The 20,710-nt window shown below is 36.0% G+C and overlaps 1 protein-coding gene across 2 annotated transcripts in view; it reads left to right on the top strand.

Moving 5' to 3' along the window:
• LOC144956488 (uncharacterized) overlaps window positions 1–13,250 on the top strand; it is a 40,482-nt gene extending 27,232 nt beyond the window's left edge. For both annotated transcript variants that reach the window (XM_078887025.1, XM_078887026.1), the window contains exons 19-29: window positions 657–871; window positions 2,113–2,182; window positions 3,180–3,233; window positions 3,894–4,074; window positions 5,087–5,211; window positions 5,515–5,571; window positions 7,303–7,473; window positions 8,417–8,467; window positions 8,858–8,956; window positions 10,138–10,221; window positions 11,091–13,250. In XM_078887025.1, coding sequence (XP_078743151.1) covers window positions 657–871; window positions 2,113–2,182; window positions 3,180–3,233; window positions 3,894–4,074; window positions 5,087–5,211; window positions 5,515–5,571; window positions 7,303–7,473; window positions 8,417–8,467; window positions 8,858–8,956; window positions 10,138–10,221; window positions 11,091–11,321 — 1,338 coding nt within the window. In that variant the 3' untranslated portion in view covers window positions 11,322–13,250. The remainder of the gene's footprint in view (window positions 1–656; window positions 872–2,112; window positions 2,183–3,179; window positions 3,234–3,893; window positions 4,075–5,086; window positions 5,212–5,514; window positions 5,572–7,302; window positions 7,474–8,416; window positions 8,468–8,857; window positions 8,957–10,137; window positions 10,222–11,090) is intronic.
• The last annotated feature ends 7,460 nt before the right edge of the window (window positions 13,251–20,710 follow it).

Below are 20,710 nucleotides of genomic sequence, written 5' to 3'. Positions count from 1 at the left end.
GTATGACACTCGCTTTCGGATCAGAAGGTCCTGGGTTCGAGCCTCGTTCTGCGCATTGTTGAGTCCTTGGAAAGGCTCTTTACTCACGTTCTCTCACCACATTCAGGTGTAAAATAAAGTCCTGGTTGTTAACAGTGTTGTTTCTGTCGGAAAAAATGTAATGTCGCCTAACAGGCTTGATGTCTCATTGTATATGTTACGTGTTGCTGTTGGTCAGGGACCCTTTGTAAAGTGCGTTGAGCATGTTTAGTGGATAGTGCGCAATATAAAAGCTCAAACTCTTTGTTTTTGTTTTTATTTTTACTCTTAGCAGAGGTAACATTTGTTTTATTTTTATCTTGTTTTTTTCATATATGAGGATAACTATTTCAACAGTTTTGAGAATTTTTCAATGTCCCGTAAAATATCTTTCAAGCGTTTCTTGATACAGGGTCGTGATCTTATTTCCATTGCTCTAAGGTTATTATTATTATTATTATTATTATTATTATTATTATTATTATTATTATTATTATTATTATTATTACTATTATTGTTGTTATTGTTATTATTTATTATTATTATTATTATTATTATTATTATTATTATTATTATTATTGTTGTTCTAAGGAATTAACTTTTTTTTATGATTTCAAATTTAACCCTAATTTTGACAGATAACTACATCCAGACCTGATGTAGGAGTGAGTTCTCTCTCTCATGTGAATGTAACATCATCATCGTCATCATCATCATCATCTACAATTGCAGCATCATCTTCATCATTATCAACAATGAATTTGAACACAGCAACAACTACTGTAGCTTTATTAGCCAAATCCATAACAGCTTCCTCCTCCACCCAGAACAAGTCAAGAGATGGAGATACGATGTAAGCAACTCTTTTGATTTTAAGTTTTACTGTGTTTTTTTCAGAGTTTCCACTTCCTGTTTTGTTTTGTATTTATTTTTACTCCTAGTTTTTTATAACGATCTTAGAAATAGGGTCATGGACCTGGAATTTTGTTCGGTTACTGTAGCATTAAATGGACAATAACAATTGCTAGGTACTCTTTGGATTAGACATTAGTCATTGCAAAGTTCTCACAGACCCAGCTAGCTATTCACTGCTTAGTGCGACTATGTGGTCTTGTGGTATGACACTCGCTTTCGGATCGGAAGGTCCTGGGTTCGAGCCTCGTTCCGCGCATAGTTGAGTCCTTGGAAAATGCTCTTTACTCACATTCTCTCGCCGTACTCAGGTGTAAAATGAGAACCTGGTCGTCAACAGCGTTGTCTCTGTCGAAAGACATTTGTGATATCACCTATTATGCATCATGTCTCATTCTACATGTTACGTGTTGCTCTTGGTCAGGGACCCTTTGTAAAGCGTTTTGAGCACATTTAGTGGATATTGCGCTATATAAAAAAAACTCAAGCTTAGTGGACAGAGGGGTCAGATAAAATATCAACTGCACCTGGGGTCAATACAATTCCCTTTGCTAGTACACGTGTAATCTACCATAGAGCTGTCCGCACCCCTGTGTAAATTAAGGTAGTTTTACAACTTGGAAACGGTACATGATATATAATAGAGTTGACAGGGAAATGGTTAAGTTTTGAGCTTGCTTTATCTCATTTTTTATAACCTTTTTCAATTTTTAAGAATAAATCAGAAATTTTGAGAAAAATTTAATGCTTTCAATGATAAATGAAAGGCAGATATATTTTTTTCACAGAGATTGTTTCTTTTTACCAAGAGAATGTCTTTTTACAGAGAGAATCAAGAATTGATTCACACGTCTAACAAAACAAAAAATTCCACTTGAGAAAGGAATTAGTAATTGAAAAATGTTTTTCGTATTTTTTGTTGTTTCCCTTTTTTTTTTTTTTTTTTTTTGGTTTCTTTATTGATTCTGTACTTCTTTCTTGTAACTTTCATTTTTTTACTTTTACATTACTTATTTTTTATTAAGAAAGTACAAATGAAATTTAACAGTTGGAAAGTTGGAAGAGTGAAAATTGAATCCCATGGTATAAAATCTTATTTCTACATGATTAATATATGAAAAAGGTTTCTTGGTTGTTTAGTAATTTATTTTTCTTTTTCTTCTTTTTTCTACATATTTTTAGTGAAGAATCTGAAACCTTTAAGGAATCGAAGGAAGCAATGGGGCAGCTTTTTATGGAAAACATGTGCAAGGTAAACATCTTTAAAAAAATAAATAAAATTGAACTTTTATATAGCGCAATATCCACTAACTGTGCTCAAAGCGCTTTACAAGGGGTCCCTGGTCAACAGCAACATTTAACATGTAGGACGGGACATGACGCCTGTTTGGCGATATTACAATTTTTCGGACAAAGACAAAGCTGTTAACGGCCAGGTACTCATTTTACACTTGAGTACGATGAGAGAATGTGAGTAAAGAGCCTTTTCCAAGGACTCAACTATGCGCCGAGCGCGAGGCTCGAACCCAGGAACATCCGATCCGAAAGCTAGTGTCATACTACTAGACCACATAGCCGCATCTTCCATAATTCATATTACTAACCCCAATCGTATTCTACCCATCATCCATGACCCTGTAAAGTGGGTGGAGCAAGAAATGGAGTGAGTAGAAAAGTGCCAGAAGACAATAGAAAATGCGGTGATGGGGAGTTGAACACAACCCGACAATTACATTACCAATGTAAGAAGTAATAACCAATCTGTTAAAAATTCAAGGTTAACTTTATTTCTTTGTTTGACAATGACGATCACAATTTTTATATTCCCGGGGCACACGTACACACTCCCGCTGTAAACAACACTCACACACATTCATGAAGTAGACCCCAAACATTATTATTTGAGTGTATTCCTCTTAGTGGGATCTTGTCCTGGTGTCTAGGTGAGACTTTTAGGTAATCTCAAACTAAGTACACTGAAAGTGTGCATTTGGAATCTGCATCTGTTTCCTATTTGAACCATTCCCCTTTGTCTTACTTTTTCCCCAAGTCCTTTTAATTGTACATCTAGAATATTTTTACTATCTAATTTTCTTCCTTTTTACTGGCGCTGATATGACCTAAATATGTTGCAAGCGCCATAAAACCCTTAAAAACAAAAACAAAATACCTTCATTGTATGTTATTTTGTAAATGATTTAATTAACAGATTTGTTAATGAACTGATATGCTTATTTTTGCTTTAACAGATTGTAGAGCTTTTCAACAAGATGAAAGATGGCACAGTGGAAATCATTCATAAGGTAGATGAAGTTTGAAAACTATAATTTAACATGATGAAAAGAGAAAAGAAAAGAAAAAATTTAGAATCAAACTGGCACAAAAACAATGTCCATTTTATTTTTTTTTCCCACTCTATTTCTCCATTTTGACGTACTTTTGATACTGGCACAACATCAAAGACTTTTCCAAACCAGAAAATCAAAATTTGATGCTGTTTTTGTTCTCTTTCAATAGTCATTTTGATTTAAGAGTTGCATGAACTTTTTTGTTTGAGACTGCGATAAAAATGATTGTGTTTGTCTCTTTTGGTGGCCTTTGAAAGAAGTGATGAAATAAGGTCATGAAAATGTTAAAATTGTATAGTGCAATATCCACTAAACATGCTCAAAGCGCTTTACAAGAGTTCCCTGGCCAATAGCAACACTTAACACTTAGGATGGGACATGACGCCTGTTAGGCGGTATTACAATTTTTTCAGACAGAGACAATGCTGTTAATGGCCAGGTGCTCATTTTACACCTGAGTACAGTGCGAGACTGTGAGTAAAGAGCCTTTTCCAAGGACTCAACGATGCACCGAGTTTGGCTCAAACCCAGGACCTTCCGATCCAAAAGCGAGTGTCATACCACAAGATCACATAGCCGCATAGACATCAATCACACTATTGTTCCCTATTTCAGGCATGTGAAAAACCTCCAGCTCCTTCAACAGCTTCTCCAACCACTCCGCCCTCAACTTCCACCTCAACCTCCACCCCCCTCTTATCCGATGCTGAATCTGCAAATCAGAATATTTTAGACCAGATGACAGCGAAGAACCGACTCCTAGAGGAAATCATCAATGATTTGAAGACTACGCACAGTAGGTTGTTTTAAAAATGTTAAATAATAATCTTATACAAATTTGACCCTGAAACAAGAAATGCTTAAAGGATATTTTACAATACATTGATAAATACTTTATAAAAGACATGGGCATATTTTTCACTTATTAGATAATATTTTTTATTTTAGAATATTTTTGTAGACAAGCGGTTTTTGCAACACAGATAGGCACATGGTGCATTCCAATCATCGATGTCAACAGAGCAAAAATCCTTCCCAGAATCCAAAGAAGCTGCTATTTAAAGTTAGAACGTGGGTTGTGGTATTCGTCATTCGTCGATTATTGTGCATTTGATGAAATTTTAATCCAGAGTTTAATCGGGACATTTCTTGTAAGAAGAAATAGAAGAAGATAAGCAATAATGATAATAATGATGATGATGATGAAAATAATAATATGCGGGTGGTTGGATGGGAGCATCACCCTTGAATCATATACCTATGATGTTCGCATGGGTGTACGATCCGATAGTGATGTCGTTTCTTCTTCTCTTTACTAGCCTATCCTGCTTCTTTGGTTTGTGATTGTATTTTTGACAGGGGATATTTTTTTTTCCTGTAAATCTTCTGCCTGTTTGTTCTTGGTTATTTATAATTTAGCTTATGATATCTTTAGGTTATGATTTTGATTGACATTTGTACTATTTTTGTTAGATTGCTTGTTTTTTTGTTTCAGCGGTCTCTCATATAACCTCAATTGTGTTGGAAGAGACCTAAAGCAACAAACAAACAAAAAAAAAAATAATAATATTAAAAATAGTGATTATGATAATAGTAATGGTAATAATAATGGCAATGATAATAAAAACAAAAATAATAATGTTAATAATAATAATAATATTAATAATAATAATAATAATAATAATAATAATAATAATAATAACAATAATAATAATAATAATGATAATAATTTTAATAATGATAATAATTTTAATAATAATAATGATGTTGATAATGATAATGAAGATGATTTATTCTAACACTGACAGAGAAAAAGATCAAGGATATGGCTGAGGCATTTAAAGTTCGTCATGCTAGCATGGCCAATGTCTTGAAGTCCGAATACACCAGGAAGGTGACAACAGATATTGAAACGGCCATCAAGACATTAAAGGTAAGTTATAGGTACTCCTTTTTCTTCCAACATTTCATTTCATCTTTCTCCCCATAATTTTTTGCTCTCTTCATTACTTTTATTTGAAATAATGAGAAATATTGATATAATGACGACGATGATGATGATGATAATAATAATAACAGTAATAGTAATAATGATGATGATAATAATAATAATAGTAATATAATGATAATGATGATGATAATAATAATAATAAAAGTAATAATAATGATAATAATTATTATGATGATGATAATATTATTAAAATTATTTATTTTTTTTCTGTTCACCGTTTTACAGGACAGTCATGAAACACATCTACAGAATGCAATCAAAGAAACGAAAAAGAAGCAATGGGTAAAATGATAATTATGATGATGATGATGGTGGTTTTGATAATGGTGGTGACAATCGAAATTGATGATGATCTCTCTCTCTCTCTCTCGTTCTCTCTCTCTCTCTCTCTCTCTCTCTCTCTCTCTCTCTCTCTCTCTTTCCTCTTCTTTCTCTCTCTCTCTCTCTACTCTTCTTTCTCTCTCTCTCTCTTTACTCTTCTTTCTCTCTCTCTCTCTCTACTCTTCTTTCTCTCTCTCTCTCTCTCTCTACTCTTCTTTCTCTCTCTCTCTCTCTCTCTCTCTCTCTCCTCTCTCTCTCTCTCTCTCTCTCTCTCTCTCTCTCTCTTCTCTCTCTCTCTACTCTTCTTTCTCTCTCTCTCTTTACTCTTCTTTCTCTCTCTCTCTCTCTCTACTCTTCTTCTTTCTCTCCTCTCTCTCTCTCTCTCTCTCTCTCTCTCTCTCTCTCTCTCTCTCTACTCTTTCTCTCTCTCTCTCTCTCTCTCTCTCTCTCTCTCTCTCTCTCTCTCTCTCTCTCTCTCTCTCTCTCTCTCTCTCTCTCTCTCTCTCTCTCTCTCTCTCTCTCTCTGTGTGTGTGTGTCAGAGAGATTGTCATTAAATGGCAAATTAAGGAAACTTTCTCTCTCTCTCTCTCTCTCTCTCTCTCTCTCTCTCTCTCTCTCTCTCTCTACTCTTCTTTCTCTCTCTCTCTCTCTTTACTCTTCTTTCTCTCTCTCTCTCTCTACTCTTCTTTCTCTCTCTCTCTCTCTCTCTCTCTCTCTCTCTTCTTCTCTCTCTCTCTCTACTCTTCTCTCTCTCTCTCTCTCTCTCTCTCTCTCTCTCTCTCTCTCTCTCTCTCTCTCTCTCTCTCTCTCTCTCTCTCTCTCTCTCTCTCTCTCTCTCTCTCTCTCTCTCTCTCTCTCTCTCTCTCTCTCTCTCTCTCTCTCTCTCTCTCTCTGTGTGTGTCAGAGAGATTGTCATTAAATGGCAAATTAAGGAAACTTTGTTTTGTTTATTTTTTATAAGTTTTGATATGAAATTGTTGTCATATAGTTATGTAGTCCTTCAGAGTCCTGAGCTCCATAGAGCCGGAGTTTATCCCAGTTTCTATAGCATTCAACGGACAATATCAATTTCTTGATATCTTTGGATAGGATGCTAGTCTATCGCAATGTACTTTTCATCAGATCTAACAAACCCAACTACCCAATCACTGCTGGGTGGACAGAGGTAGGGCTGGGGGTCAGAAAAATTCTCAACTTTACCCGGAATTGATCTTGGTCCCTTTGTTTGTGAAGCAAGTGCTTTACTAACTGAGCTATTGGGACAACTAATGATTGGGGGCAGCATGGCTCAGCGGTACAGTCTTTGCTTCGTACCCGAAAGGTACAGAGTTTGATTATGCACCACTGTGCTGTGCAGCCTTGAGCAAGTCACCTCGCCCTAGCTCAATTTGCGGCGCTGCACTGTGGCTTACGCCTGGGTTATTCCAGTCTGCCCTTGGAATAGACCCTAGAGACAAATTTCCCCTATGGGATGAATAAAGGGAATTTTTATTTATTTATTTTTTTTTTTTTTTTGTTCATATGCCAACAATAAATAAATATTAAACTGACATGATGGAATAGACCCTAGAGACAAATTTCCCCTATGGGATGAATAAAGGGAGTTTTTGTTTTTTTTTTGTTTTCTTTTAATATTGTCATATGCCAACAATAAATAAATATTAAACTGAAATGATGTAATTTAATTCCAGTGTGCCGAGTGCTGGAAGGAGGCCGTTTACTACTGCTGCTGGAACACGAGTTACTGTAGCTACCAGTGTCAGCAAAAACACTGGCCTTCCCATTTACCCAATTGCAATCAGACGCAGCAACCAACACAACAACAGCAATATCAGCCCACGTCATCTCACATTTTGACCCAGGTAAAACCAAATCTTCTTTTCCTCCTCTACCAACTCCTCAAACTCTTACACCTCCACCACCTCTTCTTCCTCCACCCCATCCTCCTCTTCCATCTGCCTGGTGGGGTTCCTGGCCTCCCATAGTGGGAAGGGTGGTACTTACTGTGTCTTTTATCCCCTTATATCTGTTTTCCAATTTGCTTTCTGTCTTTGTCTTGGAATGAGAACTCTTTATTTTGTCCTGGCCCTTGCCGGAGTTCCTTGGCTGGGAGGGAAACAGTCAAATGCATAGTTATTGTTTTGGGAGATGATATTTTTTTCCTTGTTAATCATCTCTCTGTTATGTATTATTATATTTGTTATTTTGAATGTATAATGTAAGCATTTGAGTGTATTCATCTTTGTGGATCTTGTGCTTGTGTCTGGATGAGACTTATAGATGATCTCAGACTAAGTAGATTGATGGTATGCTCTGGGAATCTGCATCTGATCCCTATTTGTTCCCAGTTCCCCTTTGTCTTACTTTTTCTTGAGTGCTTTAACTGTGATTCTAGAATTTGACTATCCCATTTTCTTCCTTTTTACTGGCACTGATATCAACTAAATGTGTTGCAAGCGCCGTAAAACCCTTAAAACACCAATCTTCCACCTGTTCCTGCTCCACCCCTCCCTTTGGGAATTGACCCCTTGGACTGGTAGGTTCTTCACTGAATTACACCATTGCTTTCTGGATTGGATTCCTTACCTCCCATAGTAAACAGGGAGGCTTTGGTTTGAAGAATTTTACAACCATTGAGTAGCCATTTTAAAATTATCCTGTTTAGTTTTTCTGTACTTTTCAACTTTTTCAAATTGGTTTTTATGATGAGGATTCCCCCCTCCCTTGCCCCTTCCCACATTATATTTGACTTTCGCTGTGGAAATAATATTTGCTTTATCTATGCTATTGTTATTTATTTTTCAGCCCAAGCAGTCCAAAATTTCCCAGGGTCAAGGGCAAATTCAAAACAAACAGGTGAGTTCCTCTTAAAAATCTGTTGTGAGTTCTTGAAATGTATATAGTCTTCCTTTGCAAAATTTGATTTATAGTATGCCTTAACTCACTCAATTTTAGGAATTTTTGCTACTTTTCAAAATTGGAAAAAAATGTATTAAAAATGAGCATGTGCATAGGTATTTTTATTCAACTGCCATCAACATGTAAAAACTATAAACATTAGCTTTGATTCGACGCGTATAATTTGTCTCAGAAAAATGTAATAAATAAGCATGGGGTAAAAGTAAACCCGGGTATACTACGGATATAGTCGGTGTTAGGGTTGAGTGAGTTAAGTGATTTTTAAAAATGTGAATGTTGGTTTCATAATCGCTTACACATTTTTCTATTTTTTAATTTATTTTCCAGTCAACTCTAGTATCCAAACCAACCCAGTCGGGAAGTGTTCCGGCTTCCAGCCTGTTGTCCAGCAACATCCAGCTCTTGTCAAACTCTGCAGGAATCCAGGTGGCTCAATGAAATATAAATATATATATACCGTGGATTGGGGTGACTAAAACCAGCCCCCCCCCCCCCCAGATTAAATGCTAATGCTATGTGGTCTTGTGGTATGACACTCACTTGTGGTGTGACACTCACTTTCGGATTGGAAGGTCCTGAGTTCGAGTCTTGATCAGCGCATAGTTGAGTCCTTGGAAAATATATCATATTTTTAAAAAAATGATACCCTTCCGCCAAGACATCATAAAATATCGTCGCCTAGGCATTCCACGAAGGAATATAGATAATTCATCAAACAAGATGTCTGATGTCAACAGGAATCACCCATGTTGTCCAAGTGAGCAAACTGGGTCACATTGCAATGCCTTAACCACTCGGCCACTTCGAGCCCCCCTCCCCCCTTTATCATATAATGATTTTTTTTTTTTAATGGCCTTTGACTTATGACCTTTGTCACCCATCCATACTCCATATAAATTGGTTTTGTCAAGAGACGAGGCTCAAAACAGCCTGACAACTTACAGCATCATTTCTTTGATAAGAAATGGATTTTACACAACTCATCTCAAACTTGCCAACTCTCCCCAATTTATCAGGAAATTCCTGATTTTTGTTATCATTCCCTATACAGTGATTTTATTGATTTAAAAAAGATCCAAAGATGTCATTATTCTTCCTTGTGATGATTATCGTCATCATCAACTTCAACAACAACATTATCATTAGGTAACCACCATCATCATCAGTATCATATCTTCATTTACATCCCAAATTTACCCAAGAAATTCACCTAATAATTTATTTTTCAAAAAGTTGGTCTTATATAGAAAAATAGAAAAATGTCTTTTATTTGTGCGGCTATGTGGTCTAGTGGTATGATACTCACTTTCGGATCAGAAGGTCCTGGGTTCGAGCCTCGCTCGGCGCATAGTTGAGTCCTTGGAGAAGGCTCTTTACTCACATTCTCTCACCGTACTCAGGTGTAAAATGAGTATCTGGCCGTTAACAGCGGTGTCTCTGTCCGAAAAAATTGTAATATCGCCTAAAAGGCGTCATGTCACATCCTACATGTTAAATGTTGCTCTTGGCCAGGGACCCCTTGTAAAGCACTTTGAGCATGTTTAGTGGATATTGCGCTATATAAAAACTCAATTTTAAGAAAAAACAAATTTAATTTCCATTTTCAGGTCTCAGGTCCTCCCACGATAGCCAGTGGTCAAACAATTCAACCACTACAAATACAGTATTTGACACAGCAACCCACTCAACAGGTATGTATGTAAGCAGACTTGTCTTTGTATTGTTAGTCATAGTCATGGTTAGTCATAGTCATGGTTAGTCATAGTCATGGTCATTGTCATGATGGACTGAAATGCAGGATTTCGTCAGCCTTTATTGTCCATGTGAAAAATGTTTTTAAAAAATTAAATTAAATTAAAAGTGTGTATAATCCCTGGGAAATGCACATGAGTGTTATAAGAATTTCTACTCCTTGATTTAGTCACAGTACTTGCTGGATTATAGCATGCGGCTATGTGGTCTAGTGGTATGACACTCGCTTTCGGATCGGAAGGTCCTGGGTTCGAGCCTCGCGCTTGGTGCATAGTTGAGTCCTTGGCAAAGGCTCTTTACTCACTTTCTCTCACCGTACTCAGGTGTAAAATGACAGTTAACAGTGTTGTCTTTGTCCGAAAAATTGTAATATCGCCTAAGAGCGCTTATAAAGTGCTTAAAGCACATTTAGTGGATATTGCGTTATATAGAGCTCAATTTTAATTTTTAATTTATTTTATGCTCTCGGGAGAAGCCAAAAAGTGTATTTGAATCTAAGCCTGCAGAAATACAATATTCATGGCAGATAACAAAGACTCCTGCCTTACATCCCTTGTCAGCCGTACCGCTTGTTGGGGGTATATGGACTTTTATTTATTTGTTTATTCCTCATGCATTCATTCATTCATTCATATATTCATGTATTTTTCATTTTAATTATCTTTCTTTTTCTTTTCATTTGTTGTTAATTTATTGTTTAATTTTTTTAATTTACTTATTTATTTATTTACTCATTCATTCATTTGTTTGCAATAATTATTTAAGAGTTTCTATAAATAACCACATGGATTTCTGACATCTTCACCAGGTACGACAGAATCTTCCCGTCATCATTCCCCCCATAATGAGCCAGACCCACCCCATCCCCAGCAACGTTCAGCTAGGATCAGCCACGCCGACCATCATCTCGGTCTTGCAACAGCAACAACAACAAGCACCGCAACAACCAGCACAACACGGTCAACCCCAGACTATAAATAGTAACTACATATTCCCTGCTCAGTTCGGAGGATTAATCAGGTCACAACGACCCATGTGAAAAGGCTTCACTAATCACTCCTAAACGATGTACAATCATAAAACCCATCAGTTTGAGTTAACTTCGTGAAAAACTTGAGCCTTTATATAGGGCAATATATACTACACATGCTCAAAGCGCTTTACAAGGGGTGCCTAGCCAACAGCAACACTTAACATGTAGAATGAGACGTGTTAGGCGATATTACATTTTTTTTTCCAACAGAGACAACACTGCCAGGTACTCATTTTACTCTGAGTATGGTGAGGGAATGTGAGTAAAGAGCCTTTTCCAAGGACTCAACTAGTCAAAGCAGGATTTAACACCAGGACATTCTGATCCGAAGAAAAGTGTCATAGCATTAGACCACATAGCCGCACAGAGCACCAAACAGCTCATGTTAGATTTTTCTCTAACCTGATGTGGATGATAGACTTCACCTTCGGGTGGGTGCAATGCAGATGTTGCTGCTTGAAGCTTGAAGAAATAAATAACAATAATAAAATGGAATAGAAGCTTCAATTTAATTTACGAAGACAATTGATGTGGACGTTTCAGGTTTCCCCTTTGTCAACATAACAAGTTGAGTGAAACTCTAAAGACGAATCATTCATCGTGTTTCATTGACAAAGGGGAAATCTGAAACATCCACATTATGTGCATTTGTAAATTAGATTGAAGTTTCTATTCCATTTAATTATTCCTATTTATCCCTTTGAGATTTTTACGACTTTTTTAAATTGGAAAAAATGTATTAAAAATGAACATGTGCATAGATAGTTTTATTCAACTACCATTAACACGTAAAAAAGAAAATCATTAGCTTTGATACTAGGCTTATAATTTGTCTCAGAAAAATGTAATAAATAGGCATGGGGTAAAAGTAACCCGGGTAAACTATGGATATAGTCGGTGTTAGGGTTGAGTGAGTTAAATCTATCTTGGGCTGATGGGGCATACCTCCTTTTAATCTTATCATGTGGCTTTGTGTCCCTTTTCTTGTATGGTAAAAATGTTGCTGCTTAAATCTCGAAGGAAAAAAACCCGATAAGTATTGAAATGTAAGCTCCAATTTACTAAACGAAGACTGATACTGTGGACGTTTCGGGTTTCCCATTTATCAACAAAACACAATGAACAAAACACAAAGGACGAATGAGAGATGGCATAGTTAAGGTGAATAAATAACAACAATCATCGTGTTTTGTTGATAAAGGGGAAACCCGAAACGTCCACAGTATCTGCCTTTGTTTAATAAATTGGAACTTACATTTCAATACTTATCGTTATTCTTTTTTTTGTATGGGGCTATTTGTTGTTTGTTTTTTAGAGCACTACCTGGAGTTATTTTGTATTTTTTATTTGATAGGGGGGGGAACAGTTTGATGGATGTTTTTGTTTTTTTTTGAAAGACAATATTTGTTTTTCTTCTAAATCGTCCTTCCATTATATATTATGTCACTGCAAGGTGTTTATTTATTTTTTTATGCTTATTATTTTAATCATCTGAGTATCGCTTTAGATGGAGATCCTGTGGTGGTGTCAGTATGGGTCTAGGAATCTACATCTGCTTCCTATTTGAACCAATTTCTCTTTGTCTTACCTTTTCTTGGGTGCTTTAATTGTAATTCTATAATTTTTTTACTATCCCATTCTCTTCCTTTTTACTGGTGCTGATATGACCTTAATGTTTTGCAAGCGCCGTAAAACCCTTAAAAACAAATCATTGTGGGACTATGTCAGTGGTTTGTTTCACTTGTACAAATATTACTCTTGGATCAACTTATGATCCTTGTTGAACTAGTCCGTTTTGCCTTATAATTTCTTTGCCGCTTGATAGCGAGATCTCAATTGTTTTGACTATTCTATCATTCTCCTTTTTGCTTGAGCTGAAATTACCTAAAAGTGTTGTAAAACCTCTAATAACAAAAAGAAAAAAAAAACCAAAAACCCAAAGCAATTTGACATATTGTGCCGTTTTCATCAAAGGAGCAGTCACCGCGAAGTGACCCGAGTTCACCTTTACCACACTTGAGGTTAAGAAAGTAAGGCCCGTCATAAAATAGATAAGATTTAAAAAATGGGAAGAATCACATGTTTTAAAGGAGATTGAGTCTTTGAGGTAAATGGTTAACTATAGATTGACTTGAAGCTGTTGTGTATAATCCCTTGGTTTTCTTTCCTTTTGTTGTCTACTTGGATGTAGAAATGTGCGGCTATGTGGTCTTGTGGTATGACACTCGCTTTTGGATCAGAAGTTCCTGGGTTCGAGCCTCGCTGTGCGCATAGTTGAGTCCTTGGAACAGACTCTTTACTCATATTCTCTCACCATACTCAGGTGTAAAATGAATACCTGGCCGTTAACAGAGTTGTCTCTGTCGGAGAAAAAATTGTATTATCGCCTAACAGGTGACATGTCTCGTTCTTTATATTAATTGTTGCTGTTGGTCTTGGATCCTTTGTAAAGCACTTTGAGCATGGTTAGTGGATATTGCGCGATATAAAAACTCACTTTAAAACAGTGGCTTTTTATGAAATTGACATCTCTGGTAAAATGATTTTGCTTAGATTAATATTTTTGTTCAATTTTAAAATTCGCTTTGTTTTTTTGTTTTTTTTGGGGTTTTTTTTTCTTTTCTTTCCTGTCTTTCTTTTTTAATTATTTTGAATTAGACTTTTTAAATAGAAAGTGATTCAGATAATAGTAATCTTTCCCTATGACAATCCTCATTATGAATTTTGATTGTATTTTCATCATTAGGAAGATACATTTCCTTTGGCAAAAATATTTACCAACAACAGTATTATGATATTCTATAACATATTTTAACAACACATAGCATGTTTTAAAAACCAAACTTGAGCTTTTATATAGCGTAATATTCACTATACGCGCTCAAAGCACTTTACAAGATCACACACATCTTTCACAAGTTCTATTAACAAATATTTCAACTTGTTAGAATTTATTCATTTTCTGTAATTTGTATCCTCTTGATTGAGTTTTTTGATTAGCTGTCACATAAATATTGGACAGAAAGTGACTCAATTACAAAGGTTACCAGTTCTGGCAGGCAACATGTAAGAGAAGTAATGTTAACCACTTGTAGTCTTGTGATGAGTTCTGGTAACCTCTTTGACTTGCAAAAAAAATTAATGATACACAGGAATGTGACATTAACAGATTTTTGTCTTTATATAGATTGTTTATATGTAATCCATCTCTTCAATCTGATAATAGTTGAGATGGAGCAAATGCTGAAAAGTAAATTAAAGTCGAAATAATCAAAAAAATAAAGTCACGAAATTATATGATTTTTGTTTGTTTGTTTTTTTAAAGAAATTATCCTGTCTTTTTTATGTACAAGAAATAATATCAAGTCTCCTCTATAAAACTTATGTATCTGGTGGTCACAAGAAAATGAGACATTTTTCAAATGGTTGTATCTTCTGAATCATTCACCCATTATTCATACAATTGAACACACATATACATATATATTTATTTGTAGTTAGTATTTAAAAATCATTAAGTTCAATTGAAATACAAAGACGTGAGCAAAGTCTAACGAAACAAGCGACCATTTCAAATATCAGACGCAGAATCATTTGTGTTAAATCCACTCTTATAATGTCGTGTTCTAAATGGTCAGTCGCGGGTGGTTGGATGGGAGCATCACCCTTGAATCATATACCTATGATGTTCGCATGGGTGTACGATCCTATAGTGATGTCGTTTCTTCTTCTCTTTACTAGCCTATCCTGCTTCTTTGGTTTGTGATTGTATTTGTGACAGGGGATATTTTTTTTTCTGTAAATCTTCTGCCTGTTTGTTCTTGGTTATTTATAATTTAGCTTATGATATCTTTAGGTTATGATTTTGATTTACATTTGTACTATTTTTGTTAGATTGCTTGTTTTTTTGTTTCAGCGGTCTCTCATATAACCTCAATTATGTTGGAAGAGACCTAAAGCAACAAACAACAAACAAAAAATAAATGGTCAGTCAATGCACCGTTTTGTTGGATGACGTTCCTCAATCTTTTCTTCCAAACTGAAATCAATGTTTAAATCTCATTATCAGTGATCTGCTCCCAACACTCTTTCCTTTAGGGTCATCTCAGTAAAAGGTATTGTCTTTTTGCCTGTATATCTTTCAGACAACGAAATTCCAAATGAAACAATCCATTGGATTCAAGTCCTATGATAGAGGTGACCGTTATTCTTTGGAGATGTAAATCCCATTTTCTTCCTAATGAAGGTTCATGAAAAGTTCTCAGGTGAAGCGCCAACGCTTTTTACCTAAGATATCCTGAAAGAAAGAAATCTAGAATGTTGGGACCACTGATCAATGATAATGAGATGTAAAAAAATCGATTTTAGTTTAGAAGAAGATTGTGGAACGTCATCCAACAAAACAGTGGATCGACTGACCATTTAGAACACCAAAACTTTGTGGGCGGAATTTGCAGAAATAATTTTTACGTTTGATATTTGAAATTTTTGCATGTTTGCCTAGAACTTCACTGACATCTTTGTTTTTCAGTTAAAGATAGATATTACTTGATAATAAATATATGTATATGTGTGTTTGCAGTTTTATGAATATGGTTTGAGTAGTTTAGACAATACAGCTGTTTAAAAATTATCTCTTTTTTTTTATGACAACCCGATATATATAAATTTTACCAATTTTTATTTTTTTGACTGCACATTCAATTATAAGCATTAAGTTCACTCCAACATAATAGCAGTTTCATGTTGCGAGTCTTGTTTCTGTTCTTTCTTTTTTTATAAAATCTGTCTGTTGTCTTATGAAAGCTTTTGACTGGGTGGGGATCCTGACCTCCCATAGTGGGCAGGGAGGTACATACTGTGTCTTCTATCCCCTTATATCTGTTTTCCAACATGCTTTCTGTCCTTGTCTTGGAATGAGGTTACTTGGTTTTGTCCTGGCCCTGGTTGGAGTCCTGGCGGGGAGGGAAACAGTCAAATGCATAGTTATTGTTTTGGGAGATGATATTTTTTTCCTTGTAAATCATCTCTCTGTTATGTATTATTATATTTGTCATTTTTAATGTATAGTGTAAGCATTTGAGTGTGTTCCTCTTTGTTGGATTTTGTGCTTGTGTCCAGATGAGACTTATAGGTGATCTCAAACTAAGTACATGATAGTGTGCTCTTGGAATCTACATCTGATCCCTATTTGTTCCTAGTTCCCCTTTGTCTTACTTTCTCTTTGGTGGTTTAATTGTAATTCTAGAACTTTTTATTATCCCATTTTCTTTCTTTTTACTGGCACTGATATGACCTTAATGTGTTGCAAGCGCCGTAAAACCCTTAAAAACAAAACAAACAAAACAAAGCTTTTGATAAAATCTCAAAAATCATTTGATCTTAATTTATTTTGATTGATTATCCATTTCAAATTCGAAATGCTGGGTTGGGTTCCCGACCTCCCACAGTAGGCAAGGAGGTACTTGTTGTGTCTTCTATACCCCTTTATCTGTTTTCCAATTGCTTTCTGTCTTTGTCTTGGAATGAGATTACTAAGTTTTCTCCTGACCCTGGCTTGAGTCCTTGGTTGGGAGGGGAACACGTAAAACTCTTAAAAACAAACAAACAAATTCGAAATGTCCCATTTTATCTGTATAATGTATGATAATGATGTTGGCTAGTTGATGTATAGAATTCATGATTTGATGAATGGATCATTATTGGTAATGTATGTAATTACTCTAATGCAATGATAAATATCTTACCAAATTATTTTTTAAAATTTGGTTTTTGTTTTGGTTTTTGAAAATCAATAAATAATATGATTTGATAAATTGATCCACCGTTTATATTATCATTCATTTTTTTTTCTTTTTCGTGTTTACATCACAACTACAAAACATTTATACAACTACGAACTTTTGGTTCAAACTACAGACCTAAATAAGCCTCACTCACTGGCTGAGTGGGGTTCCCTATCTCCACAGTGGGCAGGGAGGTACTTACCGTGTCTTCTATCCCCTTATATCTGTTTTCCAACTTGCTTTCCTGGGTGGGGATCCTGACCTCCCATAGTGGGCAGGGAGGTACATGCTGTGTCTTCTATCCCCCCATACCCATTTCCCAATTGTTTCCTGTCATTGTCTTGGAATGAGATTACTTAGTTTTGTCCTGATCCTTGGCTGGGAGGGAAACAGTCGAATGTATAGTTTGGGAGATGATATTTTTTTCCCTGTAAATCATCTCTCTGTTATGCATTGCATTATGTTTAGTTTACATATTATATTATATGATTGGTAAACATTTGAGTGTATTCCTCTTAGTTGGGACCTGTGCTTGTGTCTGGATGAGACTTTTAGATGATCTCAAACTAAGTACATTGGTGGTATGCTCTTGGAATCTACATCTGATCCCTATTTGTTCCCAGTTCCCCTCTGTCTTACTTTTTCTTGGGTGCTTTAATTGTAATTCTATAACTTGTTACTATCCCATTTTCTTCCTTTTTACTGGCGCTGATATGACCTAAATGTGTTGCAAGCGCCGTAAAACCCTTAAAAACAAAACAAACAACTTGCTTTCTGTCTTTGTCTTGGAATGAGGTTACTTGGTTTTGTCCTGGCCCTGGCTGGGAGGGAAACAGTCAATCGTATAGTTATTTTTGGGAGATGATAATTTTTACTTGTAAAACATCTCTCTATTATGCACTATTATTTTTCCTTTTATATATGTATGATTTGTAAACAATTGAGTGTATTCTTTTTGGCGGGGACCTGTGCTTGTGTCTGGATGAGACATTTAGTGATCTCAAACTAAGTACACTGGTGGTGTGCTCTTGGAATCTACATCTGTTCCCTATTTGAACCAATACCCTTTGTCTCCCTTATTCTTGGATGATTTAATTGTAATTCTAGAACTGTTTACAGTCCCATTTTCTCCCTTTTTACTGGCGCTGATATGACCTCAATGTGTTGCAAGAGCCGTAAAACCCTTAAAAATAAAATAAAAACAATCAAGACAAGGTGAATTCTTCATGACTGCTCGATTAAAAAATAACGGTTTATTACTACATTTCCGTGCATTTTAGCAGAAAATATGATGCCGTAAAAAAAGCAAACAGCAAAAAACAAACAAAACAAAAACACTCTGTATCGTTTCAGACCGTTTGGCATTATTGCATGGCTCATCTGGCATTTTATTTTAAAATAATCTGGCATTCCTGATCAGAGATGTGCTGCAAATTACCCGTTTGGCATTTCCAAAGCTAAGTTTCCAAAAAAATTGCAAATAATTGTGACACTTTGTACTATAAAGCAAAACGAATGTGTAAATCACAAGAAGTCCTTATGGTAATGGGGGACCTAAATGCTAAGATTGGCAGAGGCAGAGATGGTGACATAATCGGACCACATGGACTCGGAGACAGAAATGAACGAGGAAACATCTGGGCAGATTGGTGTAGAACAAATAAATTAATGATTTCAAACACCTGGTTTCAACAACACCCAAGAAGAACCTGGACATGGCAATCACCAGGGACAGAGCAAGGAACCAGATAGACTTTATAGCAGTATCATCAAGATTCAGAAATGGCATATTAAATTGCAAAACCTACCCAGGCGCCGATGTAGACAGTGACCATGTCCCAGTTGTTTGTACAGTAAGGATAAAGTTTAAAGCTATTCAGAGAACAGCTGGTAGAATAAAGAGGGATTACAGGTTATGCAAAGACAATGGCATACAAACGAAAATGAGAGAAGAATTTGAAAATGCACTCATGATACAAAGCCAAAGTGAACCTGATAACGAAAAATGTGAAAAACAATTTGATATATTCCAAAAGTGTGTCAAAGCAACTACAGAAAAGCATTTACCAATAGCTCAAACAAACAGCAAAAAGGAATGGATGACAAATGAAATTCTAAACCTATTTGAAGAAAGACGAAAATGAAACAGAGGGTCTGCAGAATACCAAACATTGAACAACCACATTAAATCCAAATGCATCGAGGCACACGAGAACTATCTAGACTGGAAATGCTGCGAAATCGAAAGAGAATACAAACCCAACCCCCAACAAGCTCACCAAAGAATAAAAGAACTATCAGGAAAAGGAAAAGCAAAGCAGCAGGAAGTTGTATCCAAAACAAACAAGGGGAACTGCTATTTGAAGAACAACATATAGAAAGCCGATGGGTAGAATACATAGGCGAACTGTACAATGATCCAAATTGAAATGAACCACCACTGAAATTCAAAGAACCATTAAGCGGACCAAACATCACCAAAAGTGAAATTGAACATGCCATGGAACGAATGAAGGATGGTAAAGCAACAGGCCCTGATGAAATATCTGTAGAGGTATTAAAAAGCCTAGGAGATCTAGCAATTGATGAACTTCACATATTATTCAACAATATATACAATACTGGGAAAATTCCAGAAGATCTCTGTAACTCTATTTTCATAGCAATACCAAAGAAAGCAGGTGCAGTCAGATGCGAAAATTTTAGAACTATAAGTTTAATAAGTCACGTCAACAAAATACTGTTGCGTATAATTATCAACAGGCTAAGGAATAAGATTAACCCCGAAATCGCAGAAGAACAATATGGATTCCAACCTGACAGAGGGACAAGGAACGCAATATACCTCCTCCGTGTTTTAAGTGAAAGAGCTATACAGGTTCAGACCCCACTATACCTCTGTTTTGTCGACTACAAAAAAGCTTTTGATAGAGTACGCCACGAAGAAATACTAAAACAACTGCACTCCATTGGCGCTGATGAGAAAGACCTCAGACTCATGCAAACATTATACTACACCCAGCAGGCATCTATCAAAATCGGAAACTCTACAGGAAATTCCATTCCTATTAAGAAAGGAGTCCGTCAAGGGTGTGTTGCCTCACCAGATCTGTTTAATCTATACCAAGAAACAATCATGAGGGGCATAAATAATATGGAGGGAATAAAAGTAGGAGGTCACAACATAAATAATATAAGATACGCAGACGATACGGTACTCATTGCAACATCAGAAATCCAACTTCAAAAGATTGTTGACAAAGTGGTAGTAGATAGTGAAGCCAAGGGAATGGAAGTGAATATCACCAAAACAGAATGCATGGTAATACAGAAAAACCCCGAAAACAACAACACCTGCAATATAACGATTCACGGCTAGCAGCTTACCAACGTAGAAAGTTTTAAATACCTAGGTTCAATAGTGACAACAGATGGAAGATGTAACCGAGACATACGAGCAAGAATAACTCAAGCCAAACAGGCCTTCATGGACCTGGGAAACATTTTGAAAAACAAACAGATGTCGTTCGGGATTAGATTCCGAGTCTTGAAGTGCTACGTGTGGCCAATCTTGTTCTACGGATGCGAAAGCTGGACTACAAATGCAGA

This window comes from Berghia stephanieae, chromosome 11 (genome assembly GCF_034508935.2).
Source record: "Berghia stephanieae isolate SIO BIC M18660-M18661 chromosome 11, UCSD_Bste_1.3, whole genome shotgun sequence".
Lineage (NCBI taxonomy): Eukaryota > Metazoa > Mollusca > Gastropoda > Nudibranchia > Aeolidiidae > Berghia > Berghia stephanieae.
Note: the sequence above shows the minus strand (reverse complement) of the source record. Positions and strands in the feature narration are given on the sequence as shown.